This window comes from Plecotus auritus, assembly GCF_963455305.1.
Source record: "Plecotus auritus genome assembly, chromosome: 5".
Lineage (NCBI taxonomy): Eukaryota > Metazoa > Chordata > Mammalia > Chiroptera > Vespertilionidae > Plecotus > Plecotus auritus.
Window position 1 is genome coordinate 26,389,985 of NC_137776.1, and position 19,523 is coordinate 26,409,507.

At 48.4% G+C, this 19,523-nt stretch overlaps 1 protein-coding gene across 2 annotated transcripts in view; it reads right to left on the reverse strand.

Moving 5' to 3' along the window:
• PAX3 (paired box 3) overlaps positions 1-17,086 on the reverse strand; it is a gene marked incomplete at its 3' end in the record, with an annotated part of 92,015 nt that extends 74,929 nt beyond the window's left edge. The window contains exons 1-4 of one of the 2 annotated variants that reach the window (XM_080669979.1): positions 16,961-17,086; positions 15,422-15,657; positions 13,968-14,097; positions 12,731-12,865 (exon numbers count right to left, since the gene is read on the reverse strand). In XM_080669979.1, the coding sequence (XP_080526105.1) occupies positions 12,731-12,865; positions 13,968-14,097; positions 15,422-15,657; positions 16,961-17,045 (586 nt within the window). In that variant the 5' untranslated portion in view covers positions 17,046-17,086. The remainder of the gene's footprint in view (positions 1-12,730; positions 12,866-13,967; positions 14,098-15,421; positions 15,658-16,960) is intronic. The other variant, XM_080669980.1, reaches the window with a different exon arrangement.
• Between the last annotated feature and the right edge of the window lie 2,437 nt (positions 17,087-19,523).

The following is a 19,523-nucleotide window of genomic DNA, read 5'->3' on the forward strand; positions in this document are numbered from 1 at the left end:
GCAGACATTGGCTTCTGGTAAGAAACTGTAGAAGTCGACTTCCTACTGCCCCCTGATAAATGTGTGTCGCGCCCACACAAGCCCCGGATGTGCCCTGTCTGCACAGAAGACAAGCGAATCTACCACCTGGAAAGTTTCCACACTGGAGAGCTGCCCGAAGCATGTCCTGCTCTGGCAGGTTCCCCGAGGCACTGTGAGGAGACCCCCATTGATGTGCTCCACTTTCTGAAGTGGATGGACCCTCAGCCCCCTTTACAAATGGTCTGAAAGGATGTGAAAAGCTCCAAAAATTTTCCCAAATATAACCAACAAATCCCGACACTGAGATCCCATTCGCTCGGGGATCTTGCAATGGAACGTGAAGCATTTCTGCCTGATGCGATCATGGGTCCCTTTTTATTTTGAAAAGTTGCAAATCTAGGAGAGAAAGGGCAGCTTTCCCACCAAATTCCCTGCTCGCCGACCAAGAGTCAGTCCCAAGGAGAAGGCCTCTGCTTGCTATTTCCCTTTACCTGTGTGGATGACAGCAATGGGACCACGTGCCACAGAATCTAGTTTGCTTACGCTTTCCGGCCTGAACATCACAGGCACCTGACAAACAAATCAACATTTTTCTCGTTGGGATTGACTCTCCCAGCACCCTCCTTCCTATGTGGACAGCCGCATACTTCTGCAGGTAGTAATCAGATGGTGCAGATTATGGGCCTGATTCAATCCAAATTATGCACAGAGCTGGGGTGCAGGGGGGCGGGGGAGGGCGCTGCGTTTAATTCCTCTCAGCTCTTTGCAGCTGGTCTTAATGCCAGGTCTGTTTACATTCCTAAAAGGACTCCTTCATATTTCCACAAGCAAGTCGGGGGTGGGGGGGAGGAAGAAACCCCAGAGCACCCAGCCCACTGTCTTCCGTCTGAGCACCCAGCCCACTGTCTTCCGTCTGAGCACAAACCAAAGTTCTAGTGTTAGAAGTGCCTCCTGCCTCCTGCCTCCTGCCTCCTGCCTCCTGCCTCCTGCCTCCTGCCTCCTGCCTCCCGCCTGCGACCCGCTCAGTCCAGAAAAAAAGACCTGTTTTCATTTTTCTGTTTGTTCTTAAAACGGAATCAAGATCTTTATTTTCAAAAATAAATCTGTAGCCCCTGACGCATTCTTCTATTTCTGAAAGGCTCATTCCTAAGAAGGAATGACTTGAAACATTTTGCTATCAGCGCTCGCATCTCTAGCTTTCTCAGGAGGGTTTGGAGTGGGTTGTTTTTCTCTGTGGTTGGAGCACAGTTCTTCCTGGCTCGTTTCACAGACTCGAACTTCCAGCTTAAAAAGCCAGGTACTCGGCAGCATCGACGACCAAATTCCCGAGCATCAGATTTAAGAAAAAAATAGGCTGAAATGATTTGAGGGAGGCAAGGTATGTGCAAGGACATAAGTAGTCTTTTGTGCACAGAAGGGAAAGCCTACATACCCCTTAAAAGTTCATAAAATTCAAAATCAGCTTTCACCAAACTCAACAAAGCTCTAGAGCATCAGGCCAGCAATTTTCAAAAATTAGAAATGCAAGACCACATTTTAGTATTCATAACCTGCCCTCTCACTAGATCAAACCTGGTGACCCTGAAAGACAATTTCTCTTTTGTAACTAAATAATCAGAACACATTGCCTCTACATTGTTATACTAAAACTATCCATAATTTTTCCAGCACAGAAAGAAAAATAAGTAAGAATGTTTAACATACATATACAATTTTTGATGGGGGTGAAATGAACAGTACACAAGAAAAAAATGGAAAGAGGAACAAATAAGTAAATAAAAGTGTTTGGATTTAGAGAATGTTGCATTTGGAGAAATAGGTGAATATTAGAGGATTTTGCAAAAGGTAGTCACTGTTGGTAGAACATGTTCCGAAGCAAAAATTTCAAACCCTATGCTTCTATACACAGCAGTGGTAGAGAAAAGTGTCTCTTTTTCTCCTGTGCAAGTGGCCACAGGCAAACACACTCCCGCTCCAAGCTCACTAAGCATTCCTCCACCATTTGTTCTCAACACGGAACCCGAATTCCACCAGAGCTATCAAAATTACAAATGCCATTCCCTTTGTCCCTCCCAAGGAGGAATTATTTTACAAATAAACGCACACATGTGCCAAATGGTGCTGTTAGATTGGAAACAACCTGATGTTGTTAAAGAAATCATTGCTTGCCATTCGATGGAATACTATGCAGCTATACAAATAGGCTGAGGAGACCATCCGACTCCGGTATGGAGTAATTGCTGAGATTTATTCTCAAGTGGAAGGGGGGAAAAATAGGCGCAGAACAGTTTCCACAGTAGACTACCACTTGTGCAAAAGGGGAGGAGTGAATATTTTTAAAAGGGAGAGAGAGAAACTGACTTGATTATTTATGGCCACTCTAGAAAGAGAGCCGAGGTGACCGATGGAAGAAAACTTGTCACTGTACATCATCTTATATCTTTTGAATTATGTACAAAGTGAATGTCTTACGCAGTCAAAAATAAATATGGTTTGAAATAAAATCTGACAAAGCATGTATTTCACTTAAATGTTTGGACAGACAAGAGAGCGATCCTGGGATAAAGAACGCTTCCCTTTTAAGGCTGAGAGTTGGCCCCCATAATCCAGGAGTCCCCTTGCATCTAAAAGCCTTCAGGGGGCCAGCACAGTCCAGAAGGAAGGCCCCAGGGCTCGCCAGCGAACTTTTATCCGTTCTCTGGGGGCCGGCTGGCCAAGGAGCCCGGGCTGCCTGCTGTGACTCCTAAGCCACAACAGCTGCATAAACTGGCTGTGCCCCAGCCTGACCTATTTCGGAGGCAGGTCAGACCAGTGCATGTGGGGATAAGAAAACAACCTTCCTTTTCTCCAGTGGCTGCACGGGCAAACTGCTCCAGCGGGGAAAACAGGGGTGGGCACGGGACAGGGGCTCTCCAACCCTCCAGAGCCAAGCTACTTTCTTTCACCCTCTCATTGTACCCCAATAACACAGACATCCCATTGAAACTGGATAGAGGGAACCCGAATGGAAAGGTCATTGAAATGTATCCTCCAGCTTAACAAATTGGAAAGTTTCCTTAATATTTCTGAACTCAAATTTTAAAGGAGAGGGATTAAGAAGAATCATGCACACAAAAAAAAACACACACAGTGTCATGTGGGGAACTATGAGGACATTAAAGAACAATGAAGGAGGCTGAAGAAGGAACGTAATGAGAAATTATACCAAAAAATTCCACAAAGCCAAGGATTGTGGCAGGATTTCAGGAGTAAGAATGTCCATATGAAACTTTTTCTCAAAAGGCAACTTGTTTGTCAATCTCTGATTGCAGAGGGGTGGGGTGGGGGGAATTTGTGTGAAAAAAAAAAGAAAAGAAAAAGGTTAATTTGGGGGAGTTTTTAAAAGCCAGGTTAATCTCAGAGAGAAAAGTATTCTTCATAGAACTAGGATAAAAAGTACTTTAAAAATATCTTTTGACATCTCAGTGAGTGGTTTTAGAATTGTATTATTTTTCATATCTATTAAATCAATAAGATCTATTACATTAAACGGTTGTATATAAACTCATTTTTTTGACTCAGTGAAAGTGGATGGATTTTGCGGGGGCATGTGTGTTGGTCTTCATTGTTGCTCCTAAGCCCTGAATTCAGCTTGTATCTGCCCTTGGGCAGAGCCCATCTGCCAGTAATCAGGTCGCTTTCTGCATGTTCAGAGGTTATTTTTCCCCAAGATTTTGAGTTTTCCCATGACAGGTGTTATTTGTACATCACTTGCACCTTCTCGTTTTATCCTCATTCCACCCTGGGAAGTTGTTATGATGTGCCCACCTTACAGATGTCCAAACTGAAGTTCAAGGGATCACATTTGAAGTGTGCTTGGTACCAATTTTAAAGCAAAATTGTTGGTGCAAGAACATACCACTTGCCTGTGTTCTCATAGGCAAACAAAGTCATGTTTAAGTCTGAGCACACAAGAAACACTCACTGGCTTTAGTGAACTTCTATCAGGAAATTGGTCAAGTAGGAATTCAGAAAGAAGAAGCCTGTTGCTTTTCTTATAATAAAATGAATTGGACCAATTAATTTTCTTTAGTTCAGGTTAATCTCAGTCATGGTAACTGAGAGATACACACATGCACACACCCTTTGGGCAAGATTTTCTTAACCATAATATTTAAATATTAGGAGAAATTCTGGCTGGGTAGCTCAGTTGATTAGAGCATTGTTCTGATACACCAAGGTTTTGGGTTTGATCCCCAGTCAGGGCACATACAAAAATCAACCAATGAATACATAAATAAGTGGAATAACAAATCCATAGTTCTCTTTCTCTCTCTCCCCCCCCTTCTTTTTTCTCTCTAAAATTAATAAATAACAATTTTAAATAAAATATATATTGAAAATAAGAATTTTAAAATACATGTCTGGAGATAGACTCTATAGTTTTTAATTATTTAAAAATAAAGTGTGGGGTTTTTTTAAAGAATATTAATACCCTCATATAATGCCCAAGTGCCTGTTGACTGGGTAAATTATGCCTTATACTAGGGTTTGCAAATAATAATAATAGGGCTAAGTGGTTATATTTTTAACATATTTGAGTGCCTATAAAAATCACAAGCCTACAAATACAGGCTTTCTATTAAAAATGCAAATTTGTATGTGACCATGTAAGCATTTACTGTGAAAGTCCACAAAAACTAACTCAACTCCATGTTGTAATATAAAATGCACAGCAATTAACTGTCCTTTCATATAATTCTACCCTAACTTACTGTTTCCATCTAATGACATAAGGCCAAGTACATTAAATTCAGCAGTTGTTTCCAGAAACATAACTAACATCCGCTTATAACATTTTTGAAAATTTACATTTAAGCCTCCATAAAACTAAACAATTTGAAGTTTCATTGTGATCCTGGAAATTTTTAAATGCTGAAATTCAGTGCTATTTCCTCTCCCTTAATCCTATATTGGTCAGCCAACAAGTGCCATTCATTCTTGTCACAAAGCGTTTGGTCAGCTATTTTTAAATGGAGCCCACTGGAATTAGATCCAGGATGAGTGAGAAACTAGCTGCTCAAATTGAGAATTCATAATAATAAACTATTGTAGATGCACTAAATATGGCCGAAGAAAAGTACATAAGAATCAGTAAATCACTGAATGGGTTTAGGGAGACAAATATACATTAGTTTGTCGCTGCCTGTCATGAGTTCTGATTTGTTAAAAATGAAATTATACATTTCCCAATCACTGCACTAACAAGAGCATGAAAACTCAAACTACTTTGATCAAGTCGTTTCAGCTTAAAAAGAAAAGGTTCTTTGTGATTGATGCTATTTGCTTAAAATCCTGCAGCAAAAAGTTAAATGCTACAAAGTTTGCTATAGGTGATGTATAAGGTAAGACTCTTTCTCAAGACTTTTCTAAGAGAAATGTGCCTCCAATCAAACTCTAAATTTTATACCATTTCCCTTTATTAAGATACAATTTTGTTTTTAAAGAGAAGTGGCCACTTCCATAGCAGAAATGATCTGTTAGTTTTTATCAGGAAGGAAAATAGACATTAAAGGTAAGAATTCATAAAATTTAGTATTCCACAAGTGTCTTCAACAAATACTTTCCATGGTTTTCATATCTCCCATTGGCAATGGCAAAGTTTCTAACTCATCTCTATTAAACAGGTGTTTTATAATGTTAATGGACACTTTGATAACTGAGCACATTCCAGTTACAAACTGGAAATGAAATAATTTCTGTTCATTTGGGAGCATAATCCTAACTCAGACAATTTGTGGGGAGAGGTATCCATATCCAGATTCCAGCAAAAGCACAGCGCTGTTGGAGCTCAGTGCTTGGCCCCACACTGCACTGTAGAGCCGAAAGCTGAGCTGAGCCACGCTCTCCCAGAGACCGGCATGAACAGGATGAGAAAATCTTTGGTGTGCATCTTCCAAGAGTGAAATTCCCTTTCACTTTCCCTAATCACAGTTCCCCCAGCTAAAGGCAGCCAATTCTTTTATATTTTTTGAGCCATTATATCAAAGTTTTATTTTTTCCCCATCTTTATTAAGATATAATAGACATAAAACGGTTCTTAAGCCAGTAATTCTGTCTTGGTACTGAGATCAGGCCAAACATGGAGCTCAATTCTGCTGTCCCCGGGTAGTACAGGAACACATAGCCTGACATCCAAGGGTGTCAAGGGAAAAGTCACTTTAACTGTGTATGTATATGAAATATACATGTACATGTGGAATATGCAACAAAGAACTCCCTAATACTGCCTCTGGACCCAGGAGAAGGTAATTATAACAGATTACTCGCACTTTCAGCTTAACCTATTTCAGGCAGTTGCTCTTTGCTCTACATTGCAATGCTGGGGACTGTATCAAAGAACATCTGAGCATTGGTAGATGATCCATTAATTGGAAGATAATAATAGAAAATATTTTAAAATATCCACTAATGATTCTGACTCTGTATGTCAAGATACAACTTATTCAAGAGTGAACAGAAAGAGTAGAAAATAAAGTGAAATACAAATAAAACCTTATGCACAATTACTTAGTACTGAAATGAGCATAATCAGAGAAGAAGATCCTGGAACTCCCACACGCAGGCAGATCCATGATGCACAGCTGAATACCCAAAGCCTGAATCTGGCATAAATTTAATAAACTCACTTAGAGTGATTCATTGGAATTTGCAAATTAAGTAAGCACAGAGATGGTGTTTCCAAAAAAGCCCTTGCAGGAATTTTAGCTTCCATATTAATAGAAAAATCTTTCCAAGTACATTGAATTTCTTAATCCAAAAATTCTTTAATTGTTCATCTAATAATCAACAACAAAAATCATAAAATCATTTGGGGGAATAGTTTTCCTAGCATTCTACAGCAGTGCTGAGTGTCCATGTGCTGTTACCTCGGATCCTGATGACTCTAGAAAGTATAATCCATAGGAAAATAAACCTTTAATTTGTGCAACTGTATATAGTTTACTGCCAGCATAATTCCTAGTGACCAACTTATAAATAAACTCTAACAATGCACAAACTATACACACAAACACATCTATTTCATTATAGAGAGCTTAAAAATATGCGTGAGACACATCTAACCATCTATAAACACAAAAACTATGGAAACACAAGTAGAGAAATGTAGTCAACATAACTCTCAGTGTCCTGTGTATTTAATTATTCCCTACCTAGATTTATGCAAAACTCTGACATCTTTCCTTTACATCAACTCAGCGGGGAAGGCAACTTCAGTGAAACTCCCATGTTTACAAATGTATGCACATGCAGACAGTAGCTTCCATGCCTCCCACCACCTCCCCAAAATAAAAATGTATTTGATGATACATTCCCCATCTTAACCAAAGTTCTAAACAAGAAATCACCATAGGATAATTAGAAACACCCCATGAATTTCTTCTCTATAAAACCACATGTACTGGTTTTGGTTCCTATTTCTTAAAGAGAATTTGGTCAATCCTCCTTAGAGGTTTCAGAGGAAAAAGAGGATTTTCCAAGACAGATAAGTTGAAGTGATCCTGCTTTGATCTCGGTGGTTAAGAATCCCTCACAATAGAAGATGGCCAGTGAGGGGCCGCAATCCCGGCCTTTTAATGCGCAACAATGGCATCGACAAACAGCTACTTAATCAATATTTGGCCAGAGCTGCTGAAAACTTCCTTTTCAGATTTTAATTCCTAGTTGTAAAACAACCCCAGAGCAACCAGTGAGATAAGGCATTAAACTGACTGCTTGATTGCCTTTTAGTGTCTTGTTAGTTCTATATCTACATTCTTAATGGCTCTTTAATCTTTATTTACCCACATAAAGAAGTTACCTGCGGTGGGACCCCACGGAACAGAACCTTCTCAGCGCCAGCCCTGGCCTATCTCGCGCTCTCACATCCTTTGTGTGTTTGTTGGTGTTGCAAAGCGTTTTCTTTTCACTGGTTATTTACCTATGGACAACCGAAACATTTAACCTCCTAGCTAGGGAGGACTTTTTGTGTGTGTGTCCTCAAAATATATGTATTCGTGGATGTTGGGACTGGGTTGGATGGCAACGCTCCCATCCACCTGACTGATCCTGCACGTTGCACTCTCCTCAACCAGGCGCACTTGCTGGTTCCGCCTCACCGCCCCGGCGGTTTTATTGCGCAGCCCTGGGGACTCTTAAATAACCCTCCAGTAATTATTCCGCACTTGAAGGCCCCACGTCCCCCGCTCCGGTGCTATCAACAACCCAATCAAGCCACCAAATAAACATAGGATTTCCAGCATTAATGAGAAAATCTGCATGTTTTCAATAAGGCTAGAAAGTAAACATACAGCAGTCACCCCGACAAAACAAATCAGCGAATGAGAAAAACCGACATCCGAACTCGGCTGCTTCCCTTTCAATCTTTCCAACGGGCAAATCCGCTCTAGGTTCTTAAAGGGGGTGGGGGTGGACCAGTGTGGTGTTCTAATTTAATTCGAGTTTTGACATTTTTAATGCATTTTTAAAATGTAGTGTTGGGTGTTGCAAGGACTTCGGAAAATATGAAATTTCTCTCAAGACTTTGATGACGCTGGGGTCAGATTCATGATTCTGACAAATGGACTTGGAAAATGAGTTGTCCACTTCAAGACTGGTTCCGATGCCACAAACCTAAGATCTTATACCTAATGACTTTAATCTGTGGGAAAGTTCGTCCACAAACCCCTAGCCTCGCGCCAAATTGTCCTTCCCTGCTTACTAGGCGTGGGGGGGGGTGGGAATAGCGCGGAGAAGAAACGCTTTCCCTTGATTTTAGTGGCGCTGCCGTCAAACATAAAGTGGCCTTTTCATGATTCCACTGGAAATGAAATGCTTCAAGGACCTTTAAACCTTTGCGTGTTAATTGCTTTATCTTATGCCCCACTGGAAAGCTGGCGTGGATCTCGTTCGTTTTAGAACAGCTCAAGTGCGCAAACTGGACGGGCGAGGATTAGAGCAAAACTTTTGTAACTTTGACTTTCTCAAATAAAGAGAAAAAGCAGCACTGTTGTTGGTTTTGTTGTTGTTGTTGTTGTTTTTGACATTTCAAAAATGTCAAAAAGGAAGGGAGAGATGTGAAAGGAGTAGAAGCCCCAACCCACCTATGCTTGGGGTCTCTTAGCTCAACCACTGAAATTGTTGCAAACCTCCCACGCTCACTGGTGATGTTAAAGGGGGAAAGCCCTGTGGAAGTGTATCTGCAGCCCCAATCAAAACATCAATTTGGCGATCTGGCCTCTCTCCCCCTGAACCCCCGAGCGCCACTTCAAAGCCGCTGCAACAAGTCGGTAATTGTAACGTTGCATCTAAATATTTAAGCGACAATCTTGCAGTCGCGTGTCCATTTACAGTCCTCATCTGTCCTCTAATTCCATTACGATACAGAACAAAAATGTTTCCCAAAACTCCCAAACAGGAAAAGCGTCACCCTTCTGGAGGAGGAGTAAGAGGAGGAGGGGGGAGGAGGGCGAGGAGGAGGAGGAGGAGGAGGAGGAGGAGGAGGAGGAGGAGATGATGATGAAGGAGCAGTTTCTATTGATTAGTCACTGCTTTTGTGTTAAGGGCTTTCTTTAAAATAAGAAAAAAAATGGGGGGAGGTTGCAGAAATTTCACTAATGTGAGCCTCAGGCAAGGGGGAAAAAAAAAGAGAGAAGGGCGGGGGGCGGGCTGTGTCTAGATGAAAGTGAGAAGGACATAAAGGAGGCAATTGAGTCGGCTGCAGCCCGGAGAGCTAAGCTGCTAGCCGGCCGGAGCGCAGGGGAGGGGGCGGCGCGGAGCTTTGGCGCAGGGCGCAGGAGTGGGGGCCGGCCCATTGTGGCAGCGCCCGCGGGCCCGCTCGGCCGCGCCGGGGGAGGAACAGAGGCGCCCATTGAGTGGCCGCAGCGGGCCGTACCCACAGCCCCTGATGCTGCGACCAGGGCTTGGCTCCTGGGGCTGCACCAGCTCGGATCCCTGTGCCAACCAGGGGCTGGGCGGTGGGGCTGGGGGTGCCCTGACCACCCCATCCTCCCCTTCCACCCGCAAAGATATTGGAAAGATGGACCCAGCAAGGGCACCAGGGCGGGAGGCACCAGTGGTGCACTCTGCACTGCCCCTGGATTAGGCGAGGGGCCAGGGAAAGTTGGGGAGGTGAAAGGAGCAAGAGAAAGAGCAAGATGCTGGAAGGAGGAACGAGGGTGGCTCTGACCTCTTTCAGGGTGCCTCTCCCCTGAGTCCTAGTGTCGGACAAACGGAAAGATGGCCCCTGGAAAGCCAGTCGCAGCAGCACCCTCCAGGCCCACAAGGAAGCTGGAACCTCCAGAGAGCACAGCGCCCTGGTCAGGGCACCCAGAGGCCCCTTGTCGGCCAGCCTCTGCCCCTCTGCCAGGGTGCTCGGAGCTCTTCGGCAACATGCCTTCTGTTTTACCAGCGGGCAACCTGTGGCGTTTAATACTCAAACAGCAGAGAGAATGTTCTGAGGTTTCTCAACTTTCCTTCAAACTACACTTCACTCTCCTTTCTCTGGGCCCCTCTTGCCCTCCAGGGTTCATCTGGAAAAGGAGCTAGAGGCGCTGGTGAGACTGAGGCTGCTTCATCCTTGACAACCCCAAATTAAATTAGGCTTCAGCCTCGGAGGTGTGTGCGTGTGTGTTTTCATCGGTGCGACCCCCGCTGGGGAGAATTCTCTGATTTTTAAAATGGTAGCAATTGCCCTTGAATGGCAGCCCGATCCAGCTAGACGGCCCAAAAGACTAGAAACATTTTGTAGGTGAAATGGCCACTTTTTCACGCTGGAGAGTCCATAAAACTTCCTGGCGCAGCAGCTATTGGGGCTCATTGAATAATTCATCCCTCATTGCAAGCCCATAATGTCTATTCGCCGCCCTTTGTGGGGCTGTTTTCTCTTCTTTTCTCCTTGAATTATAAAAAGGTTGCCTTCCTTTGTTCACATCAAGCTGCTGCGAGCCGGAGCTTTGTCTGGGCCGAGCTAAAGTGTGAGTTTCAATGGACTCTCCAGGCTTTGTCTCCCAAGTTCATCTCCAAGTGTAGCTTGTGTAGAGAAGGCCTTCTTTGTAAAAGCTGGAAAAGTTGTACAAATGTTTGACCAGCTCATTTGGGGCGTTTTGTCTCCTGGGCCTTGGTTGCCTGTGCTGTGAGGGAGCCTCGGATCTGCCGCGCTCTGCGCCTCGGGCAACAAGTAGCAAAGCTGTGCCTCCCCACAATCCTTCTGGAGCCTCGGGGATGCTCTGGGCTCCTGGCCCCACTGCCCTGCCCGAAGGGGCCCGTTGGGTTTGTGGGTGTCTGGTTTCTCACTCTCTTCCCTCCCCAACACCTCCACGCTGTATCTAGGCTGGAATAAAAGCTGAGATGTCTTCTCAGAGGCTGAAAACGGAAGCACCCCCCTCAAAGGAGAAGCTCAGACCCAGCCAGTGTGAGAGCCCTGCTTTAAAGGGAGGGAAGCAACCTGCCATGGCTTCCGGTGGTTTTTCTTGATTGCCTGATGGTGCCAGAGCATCTGAAAGCAGCCACTTGGATTTGGAGCGTCTAAACCTAAGTGTCCTTTTGAGGTTGAGTACAGATTTGGCCTTGGTTTATAAAGCCCATCGGTCTGGCCAGGGGATGAGCAAGAAAGGTCAAAGAAAGGACCGTCCACAGTCCAGGGCTGAGGGCCATGGACCCAGCTGGCCAGCGTGTGATCGCTCCAAGCCCACCTGAAGAGTCGCCTGACCTCTAGGGCAACTCAAAACTCAGCCTTACACAATCCAGGCCCCAGATCAGAGAACGCCAGGGGAGGGGGCGGGGACTCAGTGCCTTTTCCAATTTGAAGAGGTACAACCATCCCCAAGGCCAAAACTATTGAGGTGCAAATCTGCTCAGACTTCTCGGTGCAGTCACCCCTTCCTGGTTCAGCTCCAAGGGGTAGACTTCCCTTTGGGAGGGGGCAGGTGGGTGCCTTTTAAGTCTGAAGAGGACCCGAAGCAAGTGAAAGGGAGGCAGGCTGCATTCATGGTTCTGAGGGAGAGATTTTCTCAAGATGCTGCCAGTTCGCAGCCAACGAGGAACGGGTGGCGCCGGCACTAAGGGTCCAAAGCCCAGGTCCCCTCTGTTTTACTTCCCAGACACACACACACAAATCAAACCCCATCGCATTTGAAAACCAATTTAAAACCAAGAAAAAGCAGACAGCTTACACATATACATTTATAGGGTAGCCGACAAGGGGCAACTTTCAGGGCTCACTGCCTATCAAAGTATTGAGTCTCTCTCCCTCTCTCTTTCTCTCACTCTCTCTTTCCCCCTCCCTCTCTCCCTCCCTCCCTCCCTCCTCTGATGTTAGAAACTCTGGAGATCAGGGCCTTTCCTGAGGGCACAAAAGTTCCTTCAACCTCGGTATCACAGCCTGTCTCCCCCATCCCCAACCACTCCTAGGCGCCCAGTCCCGCGCCCAAAGGCAGGAGGGTGGCCCCGCACCTAAAACGCAATTCATAGTTTTAGACTACCCGGGGCTGGAAGGGATGCGGAAGAAAGATTTGTAAAATAGAGAAAACGTTCGTTTTGATTGCAAGTGTGTCCCTCACTTGAAGGCTCTTACCCGGGTGGCGGGTAGGAGCCAGGAGACCTGGACACCCGCGGGAGCTGGGCCGCCCTCCGGCCCCAGCGCCAGAGCGCGACTGTCCGCCCCGGCGCAGGCCCTCGGCGCGCCGCTTACCTCGCTCGCTCAGGATGCCGTCGATGCTGTGTTTCGCCTTCTTCTCGCTCTCCTCTGCCTCCTTCCGCTCCAGGTCGACCTCCTCCTCCTCCCCTTTTCCGAATTTACTCCTCAGGATGCGGCTGATGGAACTCACTGGGGGCGGGAGGAGGGGGGAGCGCAGACCACTGAGTCTGTGCTGGGCTGGGCAGCACGGAGCCCCCACCCCCAGTCCGCGCCCTGGATCCGCTGCCCGGACAGGCAACTTGTCTCCTCCTGGTTCCTGGGGCCTCCACCTTCTTCTACCACCTCTCAGCCTCCCATTCGACCACCCCCCGTGTCCCCCCCGTGCCCCCCCCATCTAGGAAAAGGGAGATTGGAGCCTGGGAAGCTTGCACCTCCAAGCAAGGGCCGCGAGCCGCCGTTCTCTGCCCCTCGCTCCCAGCAGGAAACGTTTCCTTTCTGGACTCCATAGACGGGTCTAGGCCTCCAGTCTGAGAGAAGTCTCCTGCAGCCCACCCTGCACCCCCACCACCACCACCTGCAGGCACTGGGCGGGCCCCGCGGTTCCCGGTCAGGGAGGCAGAACAGCAGCGGCCCCTTCCCCTGCAATTCAACTGTTTTTAGACTATAAAGGGTTTCAATTTCAACTGCAGAACCGTTTCCTATTGTAAAAATCAAAAGAAAATGCGCTCTCCCCCCCCCCATTTATTTTTTCCAGATTCCAGTGTGGTAAACAAATCCGTGCTCAGAAACATCTCGTTCTCGCAGGGGGAGTGTAGGGAGGGGGAGGGAGTTGCCTTTTAATTAAAAACAAACTTTCCCGCGCGCCCTGGGCTCGGGCTGCGCTGGCCTCCCTGCGCCCTCCGCCCCCCAGGGCTACAGGGCACCCCGGGGGACACGGCAGCCCCGTTGCGGAGGCTCCCCGCCTCCGCGCACACCGCGAATCCTCCGCGGGCCCGGCCCCATCTCCCTTCCACTGGGCTTACCAAAACATGCTCCTCTTTAAAAGAGAACATCAATATTAATAAATGCTTGGCCTCCGCCTCGCGTTTCCTGCCCTGTTTTCCCGACAAAAAATCCTCTTTGGGGAGCCCCCTGGGTTGGTCTCAACCCTCGCTGCTCCCTCCATAAAACGGTGGTTCGTAAATATTTCAGGGGCCCAGACCGATCATTGAGGTGATTACAACTTAAAGGACTCGCTCGGGTAAGAGCGACTGAGGACGGCGCCGCAGGGGGCAGCGAGCGGGCCTGGTACCTGAGGGCACGGTGTTGCGGTCGCAGACCGCGTCCTTGAGTAATTTGTCTCGGATTTCCCAGCTGAACATGCCCGGGTTCTCTCGTTTGTATTCCTCAATTTTCTTCTCCACGTCAGGCGTCGTCACCTGCTTTAAGAGAACAGGCAGGCAGGTGTTGCTACCCAGTCCTCTGGGCCCCGCCAGAGGCGCCTTCCTGCGCCCCCTGGGAAGGTCCCCCTTGTTAGCAGAGGGATCCCAGCTCTCTAAGGCAGTTCACTCTTAGGGAGGGCCTGCCAGAAAGTCATCCCACCCCAATGCAACCTGGGTACCCTCCTCCCCTCCCAGCTAAGCTCCCATAATCAGGATAAATGGGAAGGAGGTGTGCAGTCTCTGATCCCTGGAAATACAGAAAGGCAATTCCTTACACAAAATCAATGCGAAAATGAAACAAAACAAAAAGAAATGCTTGAAAGAGGAGCAGAGAAATCAAATTAGATCCGAAACTGTCGCCTCTCCAAAGGAGCACCAGATTTTAGCTAAAGTGACGAGCAGAGTAAAATGCAAAAGGTGAGTATCTAGGTTTTCAAGAATGACAGTGGATAACAAATAGGCATAACTGGAGCAACTGGCTCTTAATTTTTTTCCAATTAGAAGAGTTTCCAGGGCTTCTTAGGAAGGTTGCAAAGGGCACTGAGGAGGCAGGAGAAGAGGAGGGTGTTCAGAAGTCTTACGTTTACCAGAACTCTCCTTTTGATGTTGCCCTGTGGCAACTAGAAAACTATATTGCATTTTCCCCACATCCAAAAGAAAAGGCAGCCCTGAACCGACCCCCTCCCACTCAGCCCTCGCCAGGAAGACTCTCTCTCTTTTCTTTTTTTAAAGGGGACCGGAATCACTTGAGGAGCGCACCAAACTGCTTTTTAAAGGCCAAATCATGGGCTCATTACAATGAAAACACATCACTCAGCTTTTGACTCCTTGAAGACAATTTGGACTGGAAGAGACTGGGGACGGGAGCTGGGAAAGCAACCATTAAAAAAGCAGAGGCTCCTTAGATTAGTTTGGGAAGGGCAGTGCAGTGGGTGGGAGCTGGGGAGATGCTTGAGAAAGAAACCAGCAACAAGTGGACACGGACAGTTTGGTGGTTGCCTGTCAAAATAATGTGCTGAGGAATTACGAGATTCAGGGCATTTTAAAATGCTATATTTTCTTTACAAAAGGGCTGGAGTTTTCTTTCAGTGTTTATCAAGGAATCTCGGCTTAGGCAGGAACTAAGTCCCCCCACACACACACACACCTGATACAACACACACACACACACACACACACACACACACACACACACACACACCCTTCCCCAGACTTGAAAAATAACTTCTTGGAAAGTCCAGGACGGCACCCCTTGCCCCCAGCCTGCTCTTCCCTAACCGGGAGATCGCAGGCCCAGAGGCCTCCAGAGCCGGCGCTTTCTCACCTTGGGCTTGCTGCCGCCAATGGCACCCGGACGGATGGAGCCCGTCTCCTGGTACCTGCACAGGATCTTAGAGACGCAGCCGTGGGACACGCGCAATTGGCGGGAGATGACGCAGGGCCGGATCCCGTGGTGGGCCATCTCCACGATCTTGTGGCGGATATGGTTGGGCAGCGGCCTGCCGTTGATAAATACGCCGCCCAGCTGGTTGACTCGGCCCTGGCCGAGCGGGGTGGACACTGGGAGCAGAAGGTGAAAAGTGAGGCAAAGGGAGAGTCATTTCAGGGGAACTGGGAGCAGCCACTGGGAGGATGAGCCTGTAACTTCGCGCTCTTTGGGCCAATCCGAACGTTACAGCTTCAGCAACGAACCGGCTCCCACCCAGCTTCCAGCCCCAGGCCCCTTTTCAATCACACTTGTTCAAACTATTAAGCAAGTCAGGGCCACATAATCTTGTGTGGAAGGAACAACCAGGGCAAATAACTTGGACCAGCGAAACCGTCTTGCCTTTTGGCCCAGGTAAAGTGGCAACTCTGGGGAACCCGGCGACCCTGTGGCTGGCACAAAGTGTATCTTGCTTAAGAAACAGCCTCCTGGCAGACAGAGGTTCACCCAGGCTTCAGCCTTCCGGAACTCTGCTCCCACCAAACCCTGTCCAAGCAGGCCTGCTCCCTTCCTAAGAGACTTGAAGGAGCTGACAGCCTTTGGGATTTCCAGCTAAGAATGCAGTAACCAAGGATCAAAGAGGGTCCCAAAAGGAGGCTGCAGGTGGCAGGCATGTCACCTGTTACATCTGGGGACAGGGACAAACCGGATCTGCTCGCAGGCCCTCCCCCCTTGCCTCCAGCCATGCCCTGGGTATTACATTCTACTCTGGACCAAGGTCGGAAGGTAGGAGCCACGGGACCACATCCCGGCTGGGGCGCCCCAATCTCTCCAACTGTCAGAAGGACTAGGGCTTGCATAACTTCCTGTGTCCCTGGAATGACCAGAACCTTCCAATTGACTTTGTCAGTTTCCCAAACGGGTTATGGAAAATTCAAGATGCCACTAAAGAAGAGTGAGACTCAATAAATAATTAATACTGAAAATCCCAAGGACGAGGTCGCAGGGCCTCGCCACCACAACTGTGCGTAGGCAACAAAATTTTTCCGGAACTTAACAAGAAAGAGCATAGCAAATATGGGCAGAGCCAGGACAATTTTGAGACGCCTTTCAGTGAACAAAACACGGAGAAGTTGCTTTCTGGTGCTCAGAAGCCCGTTCGCCCCTTCCCCACCAAGGCTCTTCCAAAACAACAGGGCGAAGTGGACCCGCCTGGTGCAGGCCTGGCCGCCAAGCTGTGCAAGAGCTTTCGGAGAGAACCGCGCTGAGTTTACAGAGAGGAAATGGGGTGCGGATCTCGCCCCAACTGTTCCTTCCCGGGGTGGGGTGCCCAGGGAATGGGGTCCCTGGATCGCTCAAGGAGCCTGCGGAGACCCTGGTAGAGGGAGCAGCCCGGGCCCAGCCCCGGATCCGCGCGCTGCTGAGGCCCTAGCTTACCTTCCAGCGGGAACCCGCTGCGCGGATAGTTCTGCCCCGGGCCCGGCCGCATCATCCTGGGCACAGCTCCGGCCAGCGTGGTCATCCTGGGGGCAGCTTCGTTTGGAAATTATATCCAGGTAAAGGCGAGATAGGAAGGCGAGCGAGGCGCTGGTAACCCTCGGGAACTCCCCCGGAGCGCGGAGAGCCCCTCCCCAAAGAGGCTGGAGACGGAGGGAGGGCCGTGGGGAGGGGGACTGCTCGCTTCTAGTCCAGGGAGAGAATGGCTCGAGAAGGAACCAGGCTGGGAAGCCAGAGTCCAGGATTTCGAGCCCAGGGTGGGAAAGTTTATTGGGAATCTGGGCGAGTGGCCCCGCGCCTGGGACGCTGGGGAGGGGACTCAGAGCGCCGCGACGAGCCAGGGAAGGGGGTGGGGCCGGGAGCACGGCCGGCCGGAGTCTCTTCCTGTCGTGACACCAAGTGCGGGGATCCTGGCTCTTGAGCATTTATTAGTTCTTTCACCCAAAGCTTGGTCAAGAGCCCTGAGCTGCGATTGGCCGACGGGGAGACCGTCCCGGGTGGCGGAGACACGCGCTGATTGGGCGACAGCGGCCACTTTCTCTTCCCATCCCCAGTGATGCCGAGACCTCGGCGGGCCCCAGAGGGACCCGCGCTGCGCCCCTGCCCCAAGAGAGAAGGATAGACTCTTAGAAACTGGGAGAGAGAGCCTGAGGGAGGTGACAGCTGCTGAGAGCAGGGAGGGGTCCCAGTCTCTCCGTCTCTGCCTGTCACTCTATGTGTTTCTCTCCTTGTCAGTCTATTTCTCTGTCTCTTTGTCTCTCTCAGTATTCTGTGTCTTTCTCTGTCTCTGACTCTATTTCTCTCTGGGTGACTATGTCTATGTTTTTTGCCTGTGGCGCTCTCTCTCTCTCTCTCTCTCTCTCTCTCTCTCTCTCACACACACACACACACACACACACACACACACACACACATTTTACTTGGCTTGCTGCCACTGGAGGGGGCTCAATCCCATAAGAAGGCATTGGGAACCCCCAGACATGTGTGGCCTTCCTTCCTTTGGTCAATGCCCCTTGGCCTAGGCTTGTTAAGGGGTTCTCCCAGGAGGAGTCCAGGCTGAGCTGACCAGTTCTTTTGTCTTCTCTGCTGTGGGGGGGGGGGGGTAAACGGGGGTACTGTGCAGCCCAACAGAGGTGGGGAGGAGGCCGCAAGACTGCTACTTGAAGGCTGGGGAGGGGAGGAGAAAAGGGTCTCCTCTTCTTGATTGAAAACCCCGGTCTGCAAAACCCCAGCTCTAAATCTCAATGTATAGATTCCCAACACGCTGGCAGTACTGCGTCTATACGTTCAGGTTTTGCCCGGCTGCAGCGTTTGTTCTCAGGAATTTATTATGGTATTCAGGCTAAACTGCTGGAAAAATAAAAGGAGCGGAGTCTTGGCTAGGAGCTGAAGTGTCCCCAGCAGGATATGACGCCAGGAGTGTTGTAAAGACTGTCTGTCCTCAGAGAAGGTACCATTGTGCATAGCCTTTTATTTATAACTTGGTAAGTGCCAGCGAACTCGCCTCCTTTACACCCCCAATGCCAGCCCCAGGCTCTGCACTGCGCTTTATTCGCTCCAGTCTATTCAGGGACTGTCACTCTGGGACTGCGAGGTATTCAGGGCCTTAATCAATCAAAAGGATGAGAATCGGGCAGGTTTTTCCCTTTGAAATAAAGGAAACAATGACTTCTGGGCTTCAAGTTCCCCCTTTTCCTTTTACGATTTTTGAATTTTTCTTGCACTGGAGTTCTCCACCCCTCTCTCTCCCCGTCCTCCCTTCCCCCACCTCCTTTGACAGATTTTATGTGAACTCGGGCTCCCAACACCACTTCCCAACCCCCTAATTAAGGCAAACTCAGAAGGCAAGATGTGGGGGGGGGGGGGGGGCTAGCGAAGAATAGCTGCTCAATCGCCTGCAAGTTGGCCCTTTAAAAATTCACTCACAAGTGGGAAAGCAGGCAGCTTTGGGCTGGGACCAATGTCAAAAGGCTTGGTGGACCTGGAAGCAGCTAAGAGAAGCCTCTGGAGACATCCGAAAACTTCTGGACACCCCTACACTCACCCAAGGGGGATAGCGCCCCATGTGCATTCATAGTACAAAGGAGAGATGCTGTTGAGAATGGAGCCCTGCTCAACCTGGTTTTATTAAAAATGATTCAGTTTGTCAAGGGGAAAACTTTCTCATTTCCTTTGTGCACACATGGGGCCACCAAAGTCTGTGTCCTTGTTTCTTAAACCCCTTCTCAGGGATTGCCTCTCGGGAGCTGGACTTTTTCCCAGTTTTCTGTCTCCAACAGGTTGGGTGAAGCAGACAGAGCACTTTCTGGGGTCAGCGGTAATTGTTGGGGGAGGGAGGTACTGAAAGTGTATTTCAAGAGGGCAATAGGAACTTTAAATTGCGCTGAAAGGAACCCAGGACGGCGGTGGGCGGTTAAAAATCGTCCAGGGCCCAGTCTCGCTGGTTTTTTTGAGCCCGCGGCTCGTATCCGGGGCCCTCCCGGCGCTGACCGGCGCCCTCCCT